The sequence below is a fragment of the Phyllopteryx taeniolatus genome, chromosome 3, assembly GCF_024500385.1.
Source record: "Phyllopteryx taeniolatus isolate TA_2022b chromosome 3, UOR_Ptae_1.2, whole genome shotgun sequence".
NCBI classification, from domain to species: Eukaryota; Metazoa; Chordata; class Actinopteri; order Syngnathiformes; family Syngnathidae; genus Phyllopteryx; species Phyllopteryx taeniolatus.
The window spans coordinates 8,002,644-8,024,387 of NC_084504.1; the positions used below are offsets into that span (position 1 = coordinate 8,002,644).

Sequence of the window (21,744 nt, forward strand, 5' to 3'; positions counted from 1 at the left end):
TTTAATCACCTCGGTGACCTCAACGCCAGAGATGGGAAAAGCCCGCCTCAGAAACCCCCGACTCTGCTTCCTCATAGAACGGCGTGTCAGTGGAATTGAGGAGGTCTTCGAAGGATTCGGCCCAACAACTCACAAAATCCCAAGTTGAGGTCAGCAGTAACACCTTCCCACTATACACAGTGTTGAAAGTGCATTGCTTCCCCCCGCCTCGAGATGCCAGATGGTGGACCAGAATTTCCTCGAAGCAGTCCTGAAGTCATTCTCCATGGCGTCACCAAACCCCTCCCACGCTGGAGTTTTTGCCTCAGCGACCACCAAAGCTACGTTCCGCTTGACCAGCCAGTATCCATCAGCTACTTCAGGAGTCCCACAAGCCAAAAAGGCCCGATAGGACTCCTTCTTCAGCTTGACGGCATCCCTCGCCACTGGTGTCCACCAACGGGTTCGGGGGTTGCCGCCACGACATGCACTGAACACGTTACGGTCACCGCTTCGTTCGGCCACCTCAACACTGGAGGCGTGGAACACGGTCCACTCGGACTCAATATCCCCCTGCCCCCGAGGACGTGTTCAAAGCTCTGGAGTTGAAAGCTCCTTCTGACAGGGGACTCTGCCAGACATTCCCTATGGGGAGAGATATGTCTCAAAATTATTTACGTGTTTTTCAAATCCACAAATATATCCGCGATTCACACGTGTATTTTTTAAATCCACAAATTATTTCCATGTGTTTTTCAAATTCACAAATATATCTGTGATTTAAAGGTGTTTTTTAATGTTGTGTGTGCATTTGTAATGACTTCCATCCATCCATTTTCTGAGCCGCTTCTCCTCACTAGGGTCGCGGGCGTGCTGGAGCCTATCCCAGCTGTCATCGGGCAGGAGGCGGGGTACACCCTGAACTGGTTGCCAGCCAATCGCAGGGCACATAGGAACAAACAACCATTCACACTCACAGTCATGCCTACGGGCAATTTAGAGTCTCCAATTCATGCATGTTTTTGGGATGTGGGAGGAAACCGGAGTACCCGGAGAAAACCCACGCAGGCACGGGGAGAACATGCAAACTCCACACAGGCGGGGACGGGGATTGAACCCCGCACCTCAGAACTGTGAGGCTGACGCTCTAACCAGTCGGCCACCGTGCCGCCTTTGTAATGACTTATCATTTGTAAATATAAAATTTTTCTTGTGAATTGTTAAAAGTGCGTTAATGGATCAGCGGGCATGTGCATTTATTTTTGAGAGAAACAACGCAGATTAGAATCAAATTTGTAGGAAGGCCCTTCCTCCATCTGCTAGGCGGCAGTGTTGCCGTCTCCTTTGAGAGCATAGAATATATATATATATATATATATATATAGAGAGAGAGAGAGAGAGAGAGAGAGAGAGTGAGAGAGAGAGAGAGAGAGAGAGAGCGCCGGCACGGTGGACGACTGGTTAGCACATCTGCCTCACAGTTCTGGGGACTGGGGAGCAAATCCTGGCCCCACCTGTGTGGAGTTTGCATGTTCTCCCCGTGCCTGGGTGGGTTTTCTCCGGGCACTCTGGTTTTCCTCCCACATCCCATAAACATACGTAGTAGGTTGATTGGAGACTCTAAATTGGCTTGTTCCTGGCAGAGTGGCTTTTCAGCCTATTTCTGTACAGTACTTGTTTCACTTTCGATAATGACACAGTCTTACCAGCTTCAACCAGCATCTTCATAAAGGGCTTTTGCTTTTGTTCTTGGGTTGATATGCATTTCAGACCAGTCGCTGGAATCGCTGTTTTTGAACTGTAAGTCATTCTACTCGCCGGGCGACTTCGGTTCATTCCTACTCGCGGGTGTCTACATTCCTCCTCAAGTTAACACGAATGCCGCACTGCTATAGCTCACTGAACAGGTAAACGAACTTGAAAAAAAGCACCCAGATTCACCCCTCCTTATTCTTGGAGACTTTAACAAAGCTAAACACAACCACGAACTACTTAAATACAAGTAACACATTGACTGTCCTACCAGGGTGTTGGATTGATCTTACCCAACATTATAAAAAATAGACACAAAAGGAATGAAGACGCTGGTTTCTTTTTCTCATGAGGAGGGCGTATGGGAGATTGTTCAGATCACAGCCTCTCAACACGCTCTAAACAATCCCCCCCCTCGCTCCTGCATTTATTTGAAATAGGAGGGATTTACAAATCATAATGTTCTAAGCAATAAGACACAACACAAAATATTTGATAATAAGAGGGTTTTTCCCAGACATAGTATTCTAAACAATAAGACACGACACATAATATTTGATAATAAGAGGGTTTTTCCCAGACATAGTATTCTAAGCAATAAGACACAACACAAAATATTGGACCAACACTTGTCCCGACCCGACCACATCCGATCACGTCCTTGGTCCAGGCGCCCTTCCATCGGATGATGCTGAGTCATCTTTTCGAAGGCGAGACATCTAAAATCGTCCATAATACTAATGCAAGCTAAGCAAATAAATGATAACTTCTAGAATATATTTAACACAGGGAAAACAACATTCTAGACCACTGCTATACCACGCTAAATGACGCATACCGTCCTATCCCCCGCGCAGCTCTGGGCTCGTCTGATCACTGATTAATTCACTTAATACCAACATACAGGCAAAAACTTAAATGTGCGAAGACTATGGTGAAAACAGTGAAGAAGTGGACGTATGAAGCAAAGTTAAAACTTCAAGACTGTTTAGACTGCACAGATTGGAGTGTCTTTGAAATTTCAACTGGCAGCCTAGATGAATATACGGACTGTGTCACATCCTATATCACTTTCTGTGATAATGTGTGTGTACCAACAAAGACATTTTGGACGTTCAAAAACAACAAGCTGTGGTTCACTGCCAAACTTCAGCAACTTCGCCAGGCCAAAGAAGACGCATATCGAAGTGGGGTTAGGGCCCTCTATAATTGCGGTAAAAACCAGTTGACTAAAAAAATTAACATCGCTGGATAAAGAGTTTAACGCTAATGACCCTAAAGGCTTCTTTATACTCGCACGGGCGGTGACCGCGCTGACATCACTGCGGCTATCCCGCATGCAGTTTGTCTTTATACCCGAGTGCAACCCATGCCGCAGTTTTGAAAATGTACTGCAGTTCACCTGCAAGTCGGAGGTGTCACGACGGCTGGTATTGGCTTGGATGGAGTTTCCTCTGCATTTTTTGGCCATTTCCGGTAGCCGTTTTTACTTTCCTTTCTGTTACAAGGAACAAAGCAACAACAATAGTAAAAAAATTAATAAATTGTATCGGCGTTACCACATTACCGGTAAACTTTCATTGCTCAGTCACTGTCCGTAATGTTTTTATCTTTCCATGTCTCAAAAGTATTTTCTGTCAAATAGCTGTCTGTTGTCGTACTAGTGTGGCTCCAACTCCCAGAGACAAATTCCTTGTGTGTTTTTGACATACTTGCCAAATAAAGATGATTCTGATTCTTAAACACAGCACATTCCTCTCCTGGACACCGAAGCCATCTCCTTCGGAGCGGTATGACAGCTGGACATTCCCATTTGCTTGCGTATAATTGTTTGAACAGATGAACGTGGCAGCTTCAGGCATCTGGAAATTGCACCCTAGGATGAACCAGACTTGTGTGAATCCACAGTTGTCTTCCTGATATCTTGGCTGATTTAGTTTGACTTTCTCGTGAAGTTACAAAAAGAAGCAGTGTGTTTCAGGTGTCCCTATTTCAAATACATAAACAGGCATGTCTCTAATTAACTCAAATGTTGTCCAGAAAGAAGGAAGCTTCCAAAGAAAGGACATCATCATCTGGGTTTTCCCAAATTGTTTAAAGGCATATTAATCTTGCTCTCTGTAAACATATGACTTTGAAGAAAGTAATGAAAAATTGCGTATTGCATATTCTGGCATTTAGCTAATATAAATGATTCTGGTAATCCTAATTAACCTGAAACAGGAAGTCTGCTTTTATGTCAGTGAGGAAAAAAATACTTTATATTTTCCTTTATATAGTGTATGTAAACATCTGTTTTCAACTCTACGCCGGTGAGTATTGTCTGTCTACATGTGTTACTGCACTGTTTGTGTCCAAATAACAGCTCCTTAAGGCGATATAATAACACCACAGATGCTATTTGTTAGCCGATCCATTTCCCATTACTTGTAAGCAATAAACCAGTGGACTTAAAGTTATGCTTTTGTTTTTAATACAAAATGTGTAATTATTTGTTTTATGTTAATACAGCACCTTTATCCCACATTTTTGCCCGCAAGTCAAAGGAAAAGAAAAAAAAAAATCAGCCGAACAATGACTCTTATCTAAAAACAACTTGTAAACCAGGTCACCCATATCTCAAGGCACCACTGTATTTGTAGTCTACTTACTGTAAGAATAGAGTGCGAGTGTTTTTTCTACCTGTGTTGTCTGATCACATGTTGCTACATGCCACCTACTCAGGTATGTTTCCAATAGATAAAAGCAGAGGAAGGACGAAGAACAGCAGTGAAGTCCCAAAACATTTAATCCAATAGTACGCATAAGACATGATAGGAAAAAATGTTTTTGCATCACCAGGCAGGTGAATGTTTATTTTACATCGTGTGTCTGCTTGTGCGCATTCAAAGACACTTTGTGACCAAATTTACTGCCGCAAACCAAGCAACAAAAGGGTTTTTCTCCTGTGTGGGTCCTCCTATGTGTCGTCATATTTGACTTTTGACTGAATCTTTTTCCACAAAACAGACAACTAAAGGTTTTTTCTCCCGTGTGCGTCTGCATGTGTGATTTTAAATTGTGCTTATAGTTAAAGCTTTCGCTGCAAACCAAACAGGTAAAGGGTTTTTCTCCGGTGTGTGTTGCTATGTGTGCAATCAAAGTCACCTTTAGAGCAAATTTCTCACCACAAACTGAACAACTAAAGGGTTTTTCTCCTGTGTGTGTCCGCATGTGTACTTTCAAACTCTGCTTATAAGAAAGGCTTTCGCCACAAATGGAGCACGCAAAAGGTTTTTCTCCCGTGTGAGTCCTCATGTGCATGTTCATATTTTGCTTACAAGTAAAGCCTTTAGCACAAGTTGAACAACTAAAAGCTTCTTCTCCCGTGTGTGTTGCCATGTGTGCCATCAAATTGTGCTTATACGTAAAACATTCAGCACATACGGAGCAACTGAAGCGTTTTTCTCCTGTGTGCGTCCGCATGTGTACTTTAAGACTGCGCTTGTGAGAATACCACTCACCACAAACTGAGCAAGTGAAAGGTTTTTCTCCCTTGTGTGTCGCTGTGTGTGCAATCAATGAGACCTTTTGTGTAAATGTATCGCCACAAAGGGAGCAACGAAAAGGTTTTGCTCTTGCATGCGTTCTCATGTGTCTTACCATATTTCCTTTTCGAGGAAAACTTTTCCCACAAACTGAACAAGTAAATTTATTTTCTTCTGTATGCGTTTTCGTGTGTTTATTTAAACTACACACATGTGAAAAGCTTTCGCTACAAACTGAGCAGCTGAAAGGTGTTTCTTTCGAGTGTGTCTTGAAGTGTCTAATCATGTTTCCCTTTCGAAGAAAACATTCACCACAAACGGAGCAGCTAAAAGGTTTTTCCCCTGTGTGTGTTCTCATGTGCGCGTTCAAACTGCGCTTATAAGAAAGGACTTTACCACAAACTGAGCAGTTAAAGGGTTTTTGATCCAAGTCGGTTGTCTTCTTTCCAGAGGTTTTCAAGTGTTTGTCTGCGTCATTCCTAAAAGCTTCTTCTATGTCTTCACTCTGTGACAGTGGAGCTACGAGGTTGTCTGCTGGTAGTGCTCCACACTTCCCTCCACTTGCACTGGAATGATGAAGCTGTGACCACTCGGGTGCTTCGTCTTCATCATCTTTGCTCTTCACGACGACAACAGTTAACGGCAACTCGCTGACATCCAACACCTCCTCTTCCTCTTTAACGTGAGGGCACTCTGGGTCCTCCTCTTCCTCTTTAACACAAGGGGGGGGTGGAACCTCTTTTTCCTCCTCCTCTCCTCGGAAGGCTTGAAAAGCAACATACATGCAAGAAACTTCAGTAGTCATGTAAACTTCCAAAGCAAAACAAGCGAGTTACTAAGTTATATCGTTATATTATCTGTCAGTATGTGTTCTGAAAAGCGTTAGAGTGTGAAGATTTGCTATTTGAGAACATTTGCCATGATTTCTTTGCTAATTTTGTGTTAGCCTGTCAATGGCGGTTTACATTGTGTGTTAGCGTTAAGCTGGCGATTTTTCTAACGATGCGATTTGTTTGTTAAATGGAGTATGTGTTGTATTTAAATGTACAATGTGTGTAATTTTTTTCATTTTGTGTTTAGTTTTACAGTAACAGTTACAGTACAGTACAATACAGTTTTACAGTACATGCCCATCTGTTGTTTTTTGTTGGGCTTTAATTTGAAATGTTGCGATAATAAATATATTTGCAAAAGGTAAACTTATTTGTTGATAAGAGTATTATAAACTAGAAAAATATCCTTTAACTGTACATTTAGGCGACTGGTTAGCACATCTGCCTCACAGTTCTGAGGACTGGGGTTCAAATTCCGGCCCCGCCTGTGTGGAGTTCGCATGTTCTCCCCGTGCCTGCGTGGGTTTTCTCTGGGTACTCCGGTTTCCTCGCACGTCCCAAAAACATGCACGGTAGGTTGATTGAAGACTCTAAATTGTCCGTAGGTGCGAATGGTTGTTTGTTTATATGTGCCCTGCGATTGGCTGGCGACCAGTTCAGGGTGTACCCCGCCTCCTGCCCGATGATAGCTGGGATAGGCTCCAGCACGCCCGCGACCCTAGTGTGGAGAAGCAGTACAGAAAATAGATGTATGGATGTACATTTAGAACAGATACAAAATGTGCGATTAATTGGTGATTAATCATGCGATTTATTTTAAGCAATTGACAGCTCCACTAATAATAATATAAGCAACACGTACTTTTGTTTGTGCCTCATTGGAACTACAGTGAAGCAACTCCCATGTGTGCATGAGCTGTTTGATTTCTTCCAACTATGTTCACAGTGTTACATTGTCTTCACAATAAGCCAGACGAGAGTCCGTTTACTTTATTTAAGAATGAAAATGTGTTTAATCAATAAATAAATTCAAAAACAAAAACATAAATGCAAAAAAAAGCGTTGAACATGTGGACAGACCTTGGACGTAAAACAGCATTTTCGCGTCCAGTTGTTGTCGCTCGTCGCTCGTTGTCCTCGTACAAAGTTGTTCCTCATACGACGCCATGGTTCTTCATTAACTTGCCTAACACGCCGAGCAAGCCTTGCAACAGTTTGTTTTCTTTTCGCTGACGCAAACTTCATTTGCCTCCCGTCGCCCCATTTACAACTTCCGTCTTTTTCTTCTTCGGTGGTGCATGCTCAAGCTTTTGTGATTCCAGTCTGCCATCTTGCGACGGCGTTGAAGACTCCGTAGTAGAGGAAGAAATCATTTATTTCAAAGAATAAGAGAAGCAACTTTTGAATTACGACGCTATGTCATAAATGCTTATTGTCAATACATTTGACAAGCTTGTTAAATTAATCGGGAACCTGCATTTTGTACAATCAGCTGCTCAACTGAGTTTATTCTGATTTTGTTATTGGACTCTCTCCAGTGGATTGGATGACTGAAGTCTTATCAGCAACAAGGAAGAAAAAAAGATATGTTGACAATTGTTCAATTTCTTTTAACAAACAACTAGCAAGGCGATGTTCTTCTGTTGTTGTTTTTCTGATTGTGTTCACCACATTCCAAAATGTCTTATTTGACCGCCCGGCGAATGTCCCTATCTGTACTAGCTAAGGAAAAGTTATTTCGAATGACACATTGGGTGTGCAACATGAACGGAACCTGTAGCTAAAAAGTCTGTCGCCTTTTTCGCCTTTGATGGTGGTTTAACGGCATTCGCGACACACGGCCGTCATCTAGCGGCAGTATTGAAGATGGCGCCAGGAAAATGAAAGCAATAACTATCCATCCATCCATCCATCCATTTTCTGAGCCGCTTCTCCTCACTAGGGTCGCGGGCGTGCTGGAGCCTATCCCAGCTGTCATCGGGCAGGAGGTGGGGTACACCCTGAACTGGTTGCCAGCCGATTGCAGGGCACATAGAAACTAACAACCATTCGCACTCACAGTCATGCCTACGGGCAATTTAGAGTCTCCAATTAATGCATGTTTTTGGGATGTGGGAGGAAACCGGAGTGGCCGGAGAAAACCCACGCAGGCACGGGGAGAACATGCAAACTCCACACAGGCGGGGCCGGGGATTGAACCCCGCACCTCAGAACTGTGAGGCTGATGCTCTAACCAGTGCCACCGTGCCACTCAATAACTATCCATCCAATTTCTGTACCGCTCATCCTCACTCGGGTCGCAGGCGTGCTGGTGCCGATCCCAGCTGACTTCGGGCGGGAGGCGGGTCACACCCCGAACCGGTCGCCAGCCAATCGCAGGGCACATAGAAACAACCAACCATTCGCACTCACTTTCACACGTACGGGTAATTTAGAGTCTTCAATCAACATACCATGCATGTTTTGGGGATGTTCCCGAAAAAAACCCACGCGGGCACGGGGAGAATATGCAAACTCCAAACAGGCGGAGCCGGATTTGAACCCGGATCCTCAGAACTGTGAGGCAGAGGTGCCCTGAAAACAATACAAATATACAATTTGACTTGTTCGGACTTGTACGGTCCGCCATGAAATTCCCAAGACAAATTAAGCCAAACAGACCATGTTATAAAAAGCCCAAAACATTGAATCCACAAACTCTTATATAATACATTATAATTGTTCAATTTCCTTCATTTGACCTTCAGATGACTTACTTTTTATGAAATCAATCTGTTATGAAGGCACTGAAACAATCACTGATAGGGAAATAGGTTTCCCACCAAAGATTTACTGAAGTTTTTGTACCAAAATAAATAAATAATAATAAGCATTTGAAAATGGTTGCAAACACAAACATAATCTAACGGAAAAGTCTTGTATTTCATTTTGAGAATGCATGTAAACAACGTCATCTGACCTTTCTTGACTTTAAAAAATATATATTCAAAACCGTGTGTCGGAAACTGACCAAGCAGGGGTGTCATTGTTTTATGTAACCACTGTTTTTGCTGTGCATATGACAAAAAAGACTCTGGAATATCATGAAGTTCTGGGCAAGCATATTCTTCTCATAGAAAACTTCATTTATAAAATACTGGAACAGATCATAAGTCTTATTCTTAAAATAGTCAATTATGTTCATGTTTTCTTTGAAAAAGGGCTACATATGACAAACAACAACATCATGGGGTGTTTTGTAAATTCCTGTTTGTCCGTGCATGTGAAATGAGGAAATAAAGCATCTGATTTAAACATTCATTTTATCGATAGCGAGAGGGAACAAGAACAAACACAGAACTACTTGAAAGGGGGCCGCACCTCCGCCCCCGAAAAACCAGAAGAGCACAAAGCATGGATTCCGTATACTCCGAAACCTAACAAGTTGAAGTTTTGCAGAGTTTACGAGACAGTTTATTGTGGCTGTCACAGTGTCACCAAGCCTACGCACCCCGCCAAACATTTTGAAGGACAGATGTTTAGGTTTCCACCTCCAATTGTCGAGACAAAAACACCTCATTGAGCAACTATAAGGGTTTTCTGTTGTGTGTGTTCACATGTCTATTCAAATCAGACTTGCTCGAAAAGCTTTTATCACAAAGTGAGCAAGTAAAAGCTTTTTCTCCCGAGTGTCTTTTCGTGTGTCGAATCATGTTTTGCTTGACAGCGAATCTTTTACTACAAACCGAGCAACTAAAAGGTTTTTCTTCAGTGTGTGTTCTTGTGTGTAGATTCAAGTCATACTTATTATAAAAGCTTTTGCCACATACTGAGCAACTAAAAGGTTTTTCTCCTGTGTGCGTCCACATGTGTGCTGTCAAACCGTGCTTATGCGAAAAGCTTTTTTTACAGACTGAGCATGTGAAAGGTTTTTCTCCCGTGTGTCTTCTCATATGTATATTCAAACTGTGCTTATAAGAAAAACTGTCACCACAAACTGAGCAACTAAATGGTTTTTCTCCCGTGTGTGTCTGCATGTGTGATTTCAAACCGTGCTTATAAGAAAAGCTTTTACCACAAACTGAGCAAGTGAATGGTTTGTCTCCCGTGTGCGTTGCTGTGTGTGCAACTAAGGAGACCTTCTGAGCAAATTTATCACCGCAAATTGAGCAACTGAAAGGTTTTTCTCCAGTGTGTCTTCTCATATGTACATTCATATTTCCTTTTCGAGAAAAACTCTCACCACAAATGGAACAGACAAAGGCTTTTTCTCCTGTGTGTGTCTGCGTGTGTACTTTTAAACCGTGCTCATCATAAAAACATTTATCACAAACTGAGCAAGTGAAAGTGTTTTCTCCTGTGTGTCGTCTCATGTGTAAATTCAAACTCTGCTTGTAAGAAAAACTGTCACCACAAACTGAGCAACTAAAAGGTTTTTCTTCCATGTGCGTCAGCATGTGTGATTTCAAACCATGCTTATAAGAAAGGCTTTTCCCACAAACGGAGCAAGTGAAAGGTTTTTCTCCCGTGTGTGTCGCTGTGTGTGCCACCAAAGAGGCCTTCTGAGCAAACTCATCACCACAAATTGAGCAACTGAAAGGTTTTTCTCCAGTGTGACTTCTCATGTGTACGTTCATATTACCTTTTCGAGAAAAACTTTGACCACAAACTGAGCAGCGAAAGGGTTTTTCTCCTGTGTGAGTTTGCATGTGTTCAATCAAACTACTCTCATAAGGAAACATTTTACCACAAACTGAGCAGCTAAAATGTTCTTTCCGTGTGCGACGTCTCCTGCGTGTTTGAGAAATGTTCTCGTTGTTCAAACTTGTTTTCTTTTCAGAGCATTTCAAGTCACCTTCACAGTCTATATCGCTCATATCATCCGTGTCATTGCTCTGTGAGAGAAGAGCCGAGCGGTTGTGATGTCCTCTGCGGTGGTCTCCACTTGGACTGTGACGATGAAGCTGTGGCAACTCGGGTGCTTCGTCTTCGTCATTTTCACTCTTCACGACGACAACGACAGTCATTGGCAACTTGCTGACGTCAGCCTCCTCCTCTTCCTCTTTGATGTAGGGTTGCTGTGGACCCTCCTCTTCCTCTTTAACAAGAAGGTGCTGCTCCTTCTCAGAACTGGAACAACCTATAATTAGCTGCTGGACATCTGCAGGTCACAAGCAGCAAAAACACCACAAGCACAGCTTAGCTCAGACAGTATTATGACGAATGCACGAAAAATGTAATCTGACCATTCTTAAATGTTTTAAAGTATTCCGAGCTTTGTGTTGGGAACTTTCCAAGCAAAAGTGTAATTTCTTAGCGTAACCAATACCAATGTGTTTTTGCTGTGCATATGACAAAAAAGTATACTGAGTCTCTTGTTAAGCTCCAAACGATCTTAATTCAACAAACTTTATTCATAAAATACTGCAAGATTATACAAAATACAAATACAGTGGTACCTCCACTTAAGCATCCTCTGACTTAGAAGTTTCTAGAGAATTACACATTGTCCATTTAAAACAATTATAGCTCTGCCTTATTAATGTCCACTAGCTTAATGCTAACACACAATGCAACGGACTGAGGCGGCTGTGACATGCTGTGACAATGCGACCGGAAAAAAGCAGCTACTATACGACAAACTTTCCCTTTCAAAAGCCTTTTTCCTTGTTGCCTCGGTTTTTTTTTTGTCTGTCTTCACCAACTTCGCCAGCAGCGGCAACTAACAAGGAGCCATTTGAGAATTTCACCAGAGTTACATCAATGCTAAGCCATTTATCATGGAAAATCCCCGCTCCACTTTGACTGAAGATTTACTCGGTTCACCAGAGACACAGGCCAGTGTCCTCCACTCAATCGACAAAAAATTGTCAATTACACTCGACTTGCTGCGCCAAGAGATCACACAGTTTGAAAACAGCTTAGAGTTTACACAGCAACCGGTCAAGGAGCAAAGATTACAGTAGATAATGCGACACTTTGATCAAGCATGATGTCAACAACAGCGGGCTTGAAAAATCTCAGAATGGAATAGAAAACCATGAAAGACACCATGCTGGACATGAATCAAGAGGCAGGCGTGACAATCTCATTTTCTCGGGCATTCCTGAAATCGCACCGGAAAACTCAGATTAAAAAGTTCATGATGTCCGCGGTCAAGATACAAGACACAAATCGACAAGATTACCTTTCACCATGTTCATCGATTAGGAGGCCCCTGTCCAGGAAACAAACCACGTCCCATCATGGCTAAGTTTGAACACTTCCAACAAAAAATGTTTGGGAAAACAAAAGGACGTGAGCTCAAAGGGACATCTTTTGGAATGAACAATCAATTTGCCAAGGAAATCAACAGGAGGCGTGAACTCTTGTACCCGCTTATGAAGAACAACAGTGAGAAAGGCAAGCGAGCATGGCTGGTTGTCGACAAGGTGTATGCTGACGGTCAACTGTTTCGTGATGCCAACATCACCCCCTCCTTGGCTTTACGAGATAAGTACTTCTGATTTAGTCTCTTATTAAATGTCTAAAGCTTGTTGCATTTTGTTTCCTTATTTTCATTTTTCTTAGACAAAAAAAAAAAAGGTAACCATGCATGCCCACGAGCATATATCCTCACCCCTTAAGGTTTGTTTCACTGCGCTCACATACGCTAAATACTACAAACCACTACACACCATATTATTCCCTCAGCACTAATTTTTGTTTTTAATGTTTTGTCTGTTTGCCACCCTTTTATTGTACCTTGGCTTTGCTGTACTTAAATATATCTATCACTCCTATCACCCGCTTTAAGTAACATCTATCAACATCATACCATAAAATTATAACAACTATAACAAAGAATACATAGTACCCAATTTATTCAAAATTAATATACGCGCCCCCATTATATGTCACACTTCTGTATCGTGGCATTTGAGCACAGGCAAAAACAATTAAGATTATGGATCATATCACTAAATTTAAAACAGATCTCCTAATACAAGAAACGCATCTAACCGAATCAGAAGGAAAATACTTTCACTCGGGCTATCTCTGCTTTTTATAACGTCAGACAAAGGGGAATCTCAATACTCGTTCATAAAAGACTACTTTTGACAATAAATAGTACAGTAGGCCGATACATAATTATACAGGCAACGATGTGGAATAAAGGCTAGGAAAGTTGAGGATTGCTCATCCAACACCTGTTTGGAGCATCCCACAGGTGAACAGGCTAATTGGGAACAGGTGGGTGCCATGATTGGGTATAAAAGGAGCTTCCCTGAATTGCTCAGTCATTCACAAGCAAAGATGGGGTGGCACTGCATCAAAAAACGACATCAATGTGTAAAGGATATCACCACATGGGCTCAGGAACACTTCAGAAAACCAATGTCAGTAAATACAGTTCGGCGCTACATCCGTAAGTGCAACTTGAAACTCTACTATGCAAAGCAAAAGCCATTTATCAACAACACCCAGAAACGCCACCGGCTTCTCTGGGCCCGAGCTCATCTAAGATGGACTGATGCAAAGTGGAAAAGTGTTCTGTGGTCTGACAAGTCCACATTTCAAATTGTTTTGGGAAATTGTCCTCCGGGCCAAAGAGGAAAAGAACCATCCGGACCGTTATGGACGCAAAGTTCAAAAGCCAGCATCTGTGATTTTTCATGACTTTACAGGAGCGGGAGGAACTAACTGAATTGAGACAAAACCGCGGTTTAAAGCTAAGCTTTGTTGATCTGCCTTTGGACCGTTTTTGGTTGGCTAACTGCCAAGGAGTTCCCCATTCTGGCAACCAAAGCTATTTTGACATTGCTCCCATTTTCCACGACATATCTGTGTGAGGTGAGCTTTTCAAGCCTGACTGCTATAAAAACTAAAAACACAGAGAGACCGAGAGCTGTTGAGGAAGAGCTTCGTGTATTTCTGTCTTCGATTCCTCCCAGAATATCAGCTCTGTGTTCATCCAAAAAGGCCCAGGCTTCACACTGAGTGAGTAGAAATATTGTTTTATTATAAAATACTTTCTCTTTGTGTTTATTTGATGAAAACGACTTTATATTGTAAATATAGGCTACAAAGTTCAATTTTTTAACATTTCCTGCTGGTGGTGTGCCTCGTGATTTTTTTTTTCAATGAAAAAAAATGTGCCTTGGCTCAAAAAAGGTTGAAAAACACTGCTCTCATGATGACACTCTTTTTGGGAAATATTGCATCCCATACCTTGTTCTAACTCCACACCGTTGCTGCAAACCAGCACGACAAGAAGCCTTTATGACTACATCATCAACTTACATTAAATGATTAATAAGATGATTTCCCACCACACATTCAGTCTTAAACCCCTCTAATTCTTTAGGCAGACCATCTACATACAGGTTAAAAAGCATTGGTGACAATAATGCACCTTGTCTGAGCCCACTGGTAACAGGAACTGGTTCTGACATGGTTTTTTCCCCATCTAACCTTCATGGTGTTAGGACCATCCATCAATTGTCCGCTTATCGTCATGTCAAAATATTATTAAATATGGTGGCACTCTTTGCCAAAATGAATGCGGTAAGGGGCTTTGGAAGCATCTAAAAACAAATGTTGTATGGTGTCTTCTACAGGTAATGACAAGTTATCGTAATGGATAAATACACAGGTCAGTACAAAGCTTATTCTTTTAATCCAAATTGGTTGTCTATGAATACTTGGCGCGAGCAACCTTTATTTATTAATGCAAGAGTATTCAACGTGCAAGACCTGTGACGTGAACACACCTTGAATGTTGAATACCGTGGGAGACAAGAAAATGGCGTCCTGCTGTTGTCGTTCGTTCTCTTCTCTTCGCAAAAATTGCTCCTTGTATGACGCCATACTTCTTTAAACCCGCCACTAGTCACCCTTTTTTTTGCAATTTTGTCTTTTAGCGGATAAAAGTAAACGAACTAGCAGTTTTTTTTTCTGTCATCGTCGAGGCCTCGTCAACTTCCGCCTTTTTGTTCTTCGATGTTGTTTTACGGCATTCACGAAATACCTGCCACCATCTTGCGGCGGTATTGAAGACCACTCCAAAAGAGATTGGAAGAAGAGACGCATGAGGTCAGAATGTGTTTCGTGTTTACTGCAAAACAAAAAACAAAAAAACGAGAGCAGCGAAAACACAATATTTGACTGTTATGACCTTTATAAGAACCATAGTGCAACACGAAAAACAAATAAAAGAATTCTCATCCAAAGGTCAAAAGACTGAATCAAAAAAAATTTATATAATAATTTTTCAAGCATTATTATCATACCCCACCCCTATATTTGACTCTCAGGTAACTTCATAAAAATTCAAATGGCTACATATAGGAAAAAGGGGTTTCTCACAAATGTTTTAGTGCAATTGGGCAGGAAAACGTTTAGTCTCCAGGTTTGACACAGAGTGAGCAACTAAAACGTTTTGCTCTTGTGTGTGTTCTCATGTCTATTCATATCAGACTTACTAGAAAAACTTTTATCACAAAGTGAGCAAGCGAAAGGTTTTTCTCCCGAGTGTGTTCTCATGTGTCGAATCATGTTTTGCTTCACAGTGAATCTTTTACAACACATTAAGCAACTAAAAGGTTTTTCACCTGTGTGTGTTCGCATGTGTATGTTCAAATCATACTTATTAGAAAAGCTTTTACCACAAAGTGAGCAACTAAAGGGTTTTTCTCCCTGTGTGTGTCTGCATGTGTGACTTCAAACCATGCTTATAAGAAAAGCTTTCACCACAAACTGAGCAAGTGAAAGGTTTTTCTCCTGTGTGTGTTCTCATATGTTGGATCATATTTTGCTTGTGAGTGAATCTTTTACCACAAACCGAGCAACTAAAAAGTTTTTCTCCTGTGTGTGTTCTCATATGAACATTCAAACTGTGTTTATGAGAAAAACTTTCACCGCAAACTGAGCAACTATACGGTTTTTCTCCTGTGTGTGTTCTGATGTGTTTAACCATAACTGACTTTTTAAGGAACCTTTTACCACAAACTGAACAAATAAAAGGCTTTTCTCCTGTGTGTGTTTTCATGTGTGCATTCACATTGTACTCATAAGAAAACTTTTCACCACAAACTGAGCATGTGAAAGGTTTTTCTCCTGTGTGCGTTGCCGTGTGCGCGATCAGATTGACCTTGCGAGCGAACGTATTACCACACACTGTGCAACTAAAAGGGTTTTCGCCTGTGTGTTTTCTCATGTGTACATTCATATTTCCTTTTCGAGCAAAACTTTCACCACAAACCGAGCAGGTAAAGGGTTTTTCGCCTGTGTGTGTCTGCATGTGTTCATTCAAAGTGCTCTCATATGGAAATGTTTTACTACAAACGGAGCACCTAAAATGTTCTTTGCGTGTGAGACGTCTCCTGAATGTTTGAGCAGTTTTCTTGTCAAGAGTTGTTTGCGTTTCGGAATATTTCAAGCCTTTCTTGTCACCTTCATAGTCTACTTCGCTCCTCAAAGACACTTCGGTGTCTTCGTTATGTGACAGTGGAGCTAAGAGGTTGTCAGCTTGTAGTCCTCGGTAGTGGGGTTCACTTATACTGTGATGATAAAGCTGAGAACATTCGGATGCTTCGTCGTCATCATCTTCACTTTTCACAACGACGATAGTCAGTGGCAACTCGCTGATATCAACCTCCTCCTCTTCCTCTTTAACGTAGGGGGCCGGTGGCTCCTCCTCTTCCTCTTTACTGTGGGATGGCTGTGGACGCTTCCGCTCCAAACAGGACATCCTCCACTGCGGCTGAAGTGCAACTTCTTCTTGGCGAAAAGCTGGTTGCTGCACGTCTGTAGAACACGTGAAACACGCAGAAATCAAATATTATATAAAGATTTTTTTATATACTGGGTGTCCCAAAACAGACCGCGTCATGTGACGTCCAGTTCTTTTTCTTATTGGTTGCAAAATCAAGATGGTTGCAGTTCGGTTTGTTTTGCGATGTCGTCAAGCGATTGCTGTGGGGAATGTAATCTTATTATATCGTAAATACATTCTAAATATCGTAATATTTTACCAATTTTGTGCGTGTTGGATCTCGCGTCGACAGAGAGCACACCACCGATGTGTAGCTCTGTATGAGTGTTGCAAACAGCGTCCAGATGTCGTCGCTCGGTCTCCTCTCTCGCTCGACAAGGTTGCGCCAGGGCCGATGCCATCTCGCTTTTGTTGATGTTGATAATAATATTTAAATATTACAGTTAGTTACACTCCTTCCAAATCGCTCGACAGTGGGCTGTTTTCTCTTAGCGAGCAAAAGTACACAGCGTCAACGTCTCCCGTCGTCCAACGGACCAACTTCCGCCCTTTTCTTCTTCGATGGAGCTTTTACGTCAGCTGAACGTCTCGATTGGCCGTAAAATGTACGCATGCGCAGTATGGTTTGTTGACAGAATCCTTCCGTATACGTTTTGGCTAACCACCACTTGAGTGACGAGTGAAATCGAGTAGGGGGGAAAAGACATAAAAATGTTGAAAGAGTTGGTGAGGGAGCGACTAATTGTGGCCGCCGACGAAATCTTCGGACTGTTTGAAAGAACGATTTTATCGTACCAGGAGCAACTTTGTCGAGCGAGGGAGGAGACCGAGCGCCACCGATTGCAACTCGAAGCTGTTTGCAAGACTCAAGTTGTCATACACAAGGAAGGTCTGTTCACATGTTCACTCAACTTTATCACGTACCACTTTTTAGTTACAGATAGTGGTGAAATATTACGTCTAGAAGATAAGTGTTTCCCAACCTTTATTGAACCAAGGCAATGTTCCATTGAGACAAACCTCAAAGCAAACATCAAACAAAAATGTCACCCCAAAAAAAAGTACATACAGTACACTGAAATATTTATGATCTCGTCTTAACTTACTCACAAATGTACTGTACTGTAGTGTAAAACATGGGCCTTAGTTTAGCACTAAGCTATTACTCTTGTCTAGAGGACGAGCACTTGTTCGAGTTGTCAGTATACGTCAATGGCAGAGATAGCTGAACATAGATTATTTGTATCAAAGAAACCATACTTTTCGCACCATTAAAGTGAAATTGGATTATTCCCTCGACACACTAATATGGTGGAGAATCACTGATGAAAACAAACACCCCCAATGGTACCAAATTAATTGAATAACTATCAGCCTGGGCAATTTCTACAGAGAGAGTGAAATAGTTCATCCACCCATCCATCCATTTTCTGTACCGCTTTTCCTCACGAGGGTCGCTCAATATTATAATTTTATAATTTGGATGATAATAGGTTACAGCTAACAGGGCTTGAGACTGCGACAAAATGGTCGCACACGCGACCATTTTTTCCAGGTTGTGTGATTAAAAATTTCATCTTGTTGCATTAGTGCGAATGCATGTTTTAATGATTGAAAGTTGTCTTAATTCCACTGCAATCTCCTCCTCCTACAGGAGAGAGAGAGAGAGAGAGAGAGAGCAGTGATGCCGTGTCAGTCATTGTTATGAATTCCATTTGCGTTATAAGCAACCCACTGCAATATGATTGGCTGCTTCTTCCAGATAGGACACGCTATCAACAGGACCGTCGCGTCCATGGGCATCACATATGCACATCACAGACAGGCTAGTGCATCATTGTGTCTGGCCAGTGGCCACTAGGGATTGAGAAACCAATGCTTTTTGAAGCAATTCATCACTTTGAGACAATTGGCCGAAAATGATTCACTGTTTCAAAGCTTTTGACACACTTAAAAAGGTCTCCGTCTATTTGTTAACCTGCGTATTGGTCGTGCTGTATCTCTTCAAAAAAAAGAGTGCGACCAAATCATGTGCTTGTGCGACCAACTGAAAAAAATGGGTCACACCAGTGCTACTAGTGCAAAAGTTAGTGTTGATCCATGGGCTAATAAACCCCCAAACTCACCATCTCAAAAAAATTGAATATTACAAAAGATCCAATAAAATGTTTTTATAGTAATTAGGACTAAGCCTTCTGAAAAGTATTTTCATTTGTTTATGGACTGTATAATATGAGTTTCACTTTGTCAATTGAACTACTTAATTCAATGAACTATTCAAGGATAATCAAATGTACCGTATCAAGATGCATCCGCATGTTGAATTTTAAGTGTCTGACCTAAATTGTGTTTGTGTGCCAGAGCGCTCCCACGTTAAAGAGGAAGAGGAGGAGGTGGACGTCAGAGATTTGCCACTGAATGTCGTAGTGAAGAGTGAAGACGATGAAGATGAACCAACCAAGTCATCACAGCTTCATCATCACAGCCCAAGTGGAGACCACCATGAAGAACCACCAGTAAACAACCTCTTAGCGCCGCTGTCACATAGTAATGACACGGGAGAACTTTTGACGAGTGACGCAGATTGCGCAGGTGACTTGGAATGCTCTCAAAAACCGACCACTGCCATCGGTCAAAAACGGTTCAGCTGCTCATTTTGTGGTGAACGATTTGCACGAAAATCAAATATGATGACGCACATGAGAACACACACGGGGGAAAAACCCTTTTGTTGCTCAGTCTGTGGTGATGCGTTTGCACGAAAGGTCTCTTTGATTGCACACACAGCAATGCACACGGGAGAGAAACCTTTCAATTGCTTAACTTGTGGTGAAAGCTTTTCCTATAAGCAGACTTTGAATGCACACATGCAGAGGCACACAGGAGAAAAACCTTTTAGTTGCCCAGTTTGTGACGAGAGCTTCGCCCGAAAAGAAAATATGATTACACACATGAGAAGACACACGGGAGAAAAACCCTTTTGTTGTTCAATTTGCAATGAAAGATTCACTCAAAAAGCAACACTGGTAGCACACGTGAGAACACATACGGGAGAAAAACCCTTCACTTGCTCCGTGTGCGGCGAAAGATTCACTCAAAAGTCAACACTGTTGGCACACATGAGAAAACATACAGGAGAAAAACCTTTCACATGCTCAGTTTGTGGCAAAAGCTTTTCTCATAAGCACAATTTGACGGCACACATGAGGACCCACCAACATGGCGACCTAGTGGTTAGCACGTCTGTCTCCCGGTTCTCAGGTTCAGGGTTTGAATCCTGATTCCGGCCTGTCTAAGAGTATGCATCTTCTCCCTGTGATTGCCTTGGTTTTCTCCCGGTAATCCAGTTTCCTCGCACATTGAGAAAACATCTGGAAGCGCTATAAAAAACAACATGGAGATCCACGAGAGAATTTTCCTGTTAGGAAAAAAGTATATATATGATACAACAATTAAGAAAATACTTCTTTTTTTTTTTTTTTTGTTTTTTTTTTATATACAGTTCCTTCCTGTGAACTTGTTTTCTTTGGTTGACTTGCGACAACTGCTGGTTTAGGAGTGGAATTTCTTCGTATGGTTCTTCACGCTACTGACCATTGGTTATAGGAACAACTTGTACAATTGTCAACATGTCATATTTCTTCCTTGTCGCTGACATCAAAGGAGACATGCAGTGGTGCCTTGAGATTCAAGTTTAATTTGTTCCATGGTTGACTATGCTCGTAACTCAAAACACTTGTATCTCAAATGATGTTTCCCCATTTAAATAAATGCCTTTAATCTATTCCAGCTTCCCTAAAAAACAACAAAAATGTTGTAATATGTTTTTAAGAATAGAATATCACTCTGTAATATTGTGTACTTTAAAAAAAAAAAAAAAAACTTGCGGTAACGACAATTACATAGAATGTGAAGAAATTTAACAGTTTGCCACTTTTTTGTTTCAATTCAATGGACATTGTGCCATCCGGTGTGTGCGCCTTTGCCACCTGAGGACAGTATAATACAGCAATACATGGAGCCGGCCTCAGCTCCTCAGTAATAATATTAGTCCATCACAGAGGATAAGAATATATGCCTGTGAGTATTGTTTTATTAACTGTCTATTTGTGTTGCTCCACCGTTTGTGTTAAAATATCTATTGTTTATAGCACAAAGACACAATTATTACTATTCATTAGTCCTACTATGGTGTTTCCCGTAATGTGTGGTTAGCATTAAGCTAGTGGACTTTAATAAGGGAAAGTTGTTGTTTTAAAGACATATAAATCTCCTTGTTTTCTGTTTAGTTTTACAGTAAACTTCAACTGGGAGTGGCAATAAATAGCTTGAAGCCTCCTTTTTTTGAAGAACTGTTCACTATCTGCCAAACTGCTGCTTGTTGTGAACTGAGTTGAGTCTTGAGTACACTGCCAAGTACTCATATCTTACAATTTTGCTTGCCCCAACCCTGCAGTGTAGCCTTACCGTGCCGAACTTAATTTTGTTTAATTATGGGTAAATCTATTTCAGGTACTAATGTTAAGATGAATTTGAAATTGATTTTTATATTTATTATTATTTTAAGAAAAACGTTTCACATTTGCATATGGCCACCTCACGTGGCATTCTGCTAAAGTGCTCGACACAAATACGAGCTGGCCAACCATGCCAAATATGAAGTGAGCTGCTTGCTTACAAACTTGGACGATTTTTGTAACAAGCTTGTTCTCATTGCACAGTTCACACCTTCTCCAACTCGCCTTACATGTTGAGGAGGACCTGGAGTTTTCCTTTGTACGCTCTGATCAGGCTATTCTATTCTATTGAATATATGTTCCGCTGTTGTTGTTGGTATATGATGGAAAAGCTAATTCCGTAACTTTGCTAACTTCACCTAAACATGAAGCAAAAGCATCATGTATTTCTACCTCTTTGA

General features: G+C 41.5%; 4 protein-coding genes across 9 annotated transcripts; 1 reads left to right on the top strand and 3 right to left on the bottom strand.

Moving 5' to 3' along the window:
* Positions 1 to 2,096: 2,096 nt before the first annotated feature.
* LOC133474775 (gastrula zinc finger protein XlCGF57.1-like) lies at positions 2,097 to 7,407 on the bottom strand. 6 transcript variants are annotated; one of them, XM_061766773.1, is made up of 5 exons: positions 7,172 to 7,283; positions 6,542 to 6,809; positions 5,655 to 6,023; positions 3,444 to 3,607; positions 2,097 to 3,229 (listed from the first exon to the last, which is right to left on the bottom strand). In XM_061766773.1, the coding sequence occupies exons 1-5, from the start codon at positions 7,247 to 7,249 to the stop codon at positions 3,218 to 3,220; spliced, it is 891 nt and encodes a 296-aa protein (XP_061622757.1). In that variant the 5' UTR covers positions 7,250 to 7,283; the 3' UTR covers positions 2,097 to 3,217. The 6 variants fall into 6 exon arrangements, 5 of the variants coding, with proteins under 5 accessions (XP_061622757.1, XP_061622756.1, XP_061622751.1 ...); XM_061766772.1 differs by having other exon boundaries at positions 2,097 to 3,607; XM_061766767.1 differs by lacking the exons at positions 2,097 to 3,229; positions 3,444 to 3,607 and having other exon boundaries at positions 4,502 to 6,023.
* A 1,587-nt stretch (positions 7,408 to 8,994) lies between these two features.
* Positions 8,995 to 15,475, bottom strand: LOC133474776 (gastrula zinc finger protein XlCGF57.1-like). Its single transcript, XM_061766774.1, has 2 exons — positions 14,824 to 15,475; positions 8,995 to 11,231 (listed from the first exon to the last, which is right to left on the bottom strand). Exons 1-2 carry the CDS (start codon positions 14,918 to 14,920, stop codon positions 9,658 to 9,660), a joined length of 1,671 nt encoding a protein of 556 aa, XP_061622758.1. The 5' UTR covers positions 14,921 to 15,475; the 3' UTR covers positions 8,995 to 9,657.
* A 110-nt stretch (positions 15,476 to 15,585) lies between these two features.
* Positions 15,586 to 17,379, bottom strand: LOC133474784 (gastrula zinc finger protein XlCGF52.1-like). The gene is made up of 2 exons (XM_061766795.1): positions 17,086 to 17,379; positions 15,586 to 16,858 (listed from the first exon to the last, which is right to left on the bottom strand). Exons 1-2 carry the CDS (start codon positions 17,225 to 17,227, stop codon positions 15,732 to 15,734), a joined length of 1,269 nt encoding a protein of 422 aa, XP_061622779.1. The 5' UTR covers positions 17,228 to 17,379; the 3' UTR covers positions 15,586 to 15,731.
* Positions 17,380 to 17,397: 18 nt separating this feature from the next.
* LOC133474787 (gastrula zinc finger protein XlCGF8.2DB-like) lies at positions 17,398 to 21,629 on the top strand. Its single transcript, XM_061766802.1, has 2 exons — positions 17,398 to 17,715; positions 19,188 to 21,629. Exons 1-2 carry the CDS (start codon positions 17,538 to 17,540, stop codon positions 20,105 to 20,107), a joined length of 1,098 nt encoding a protein of 365 aa, XP_061622786.1. The 5' UTR covers positions 17,398 to 17,537; the 3' UTR covers positions 20,108 to 21,629.
* The last annotated feature ends 115 nt before the right edge of the window (positions 21,630 to 21,744 follow it).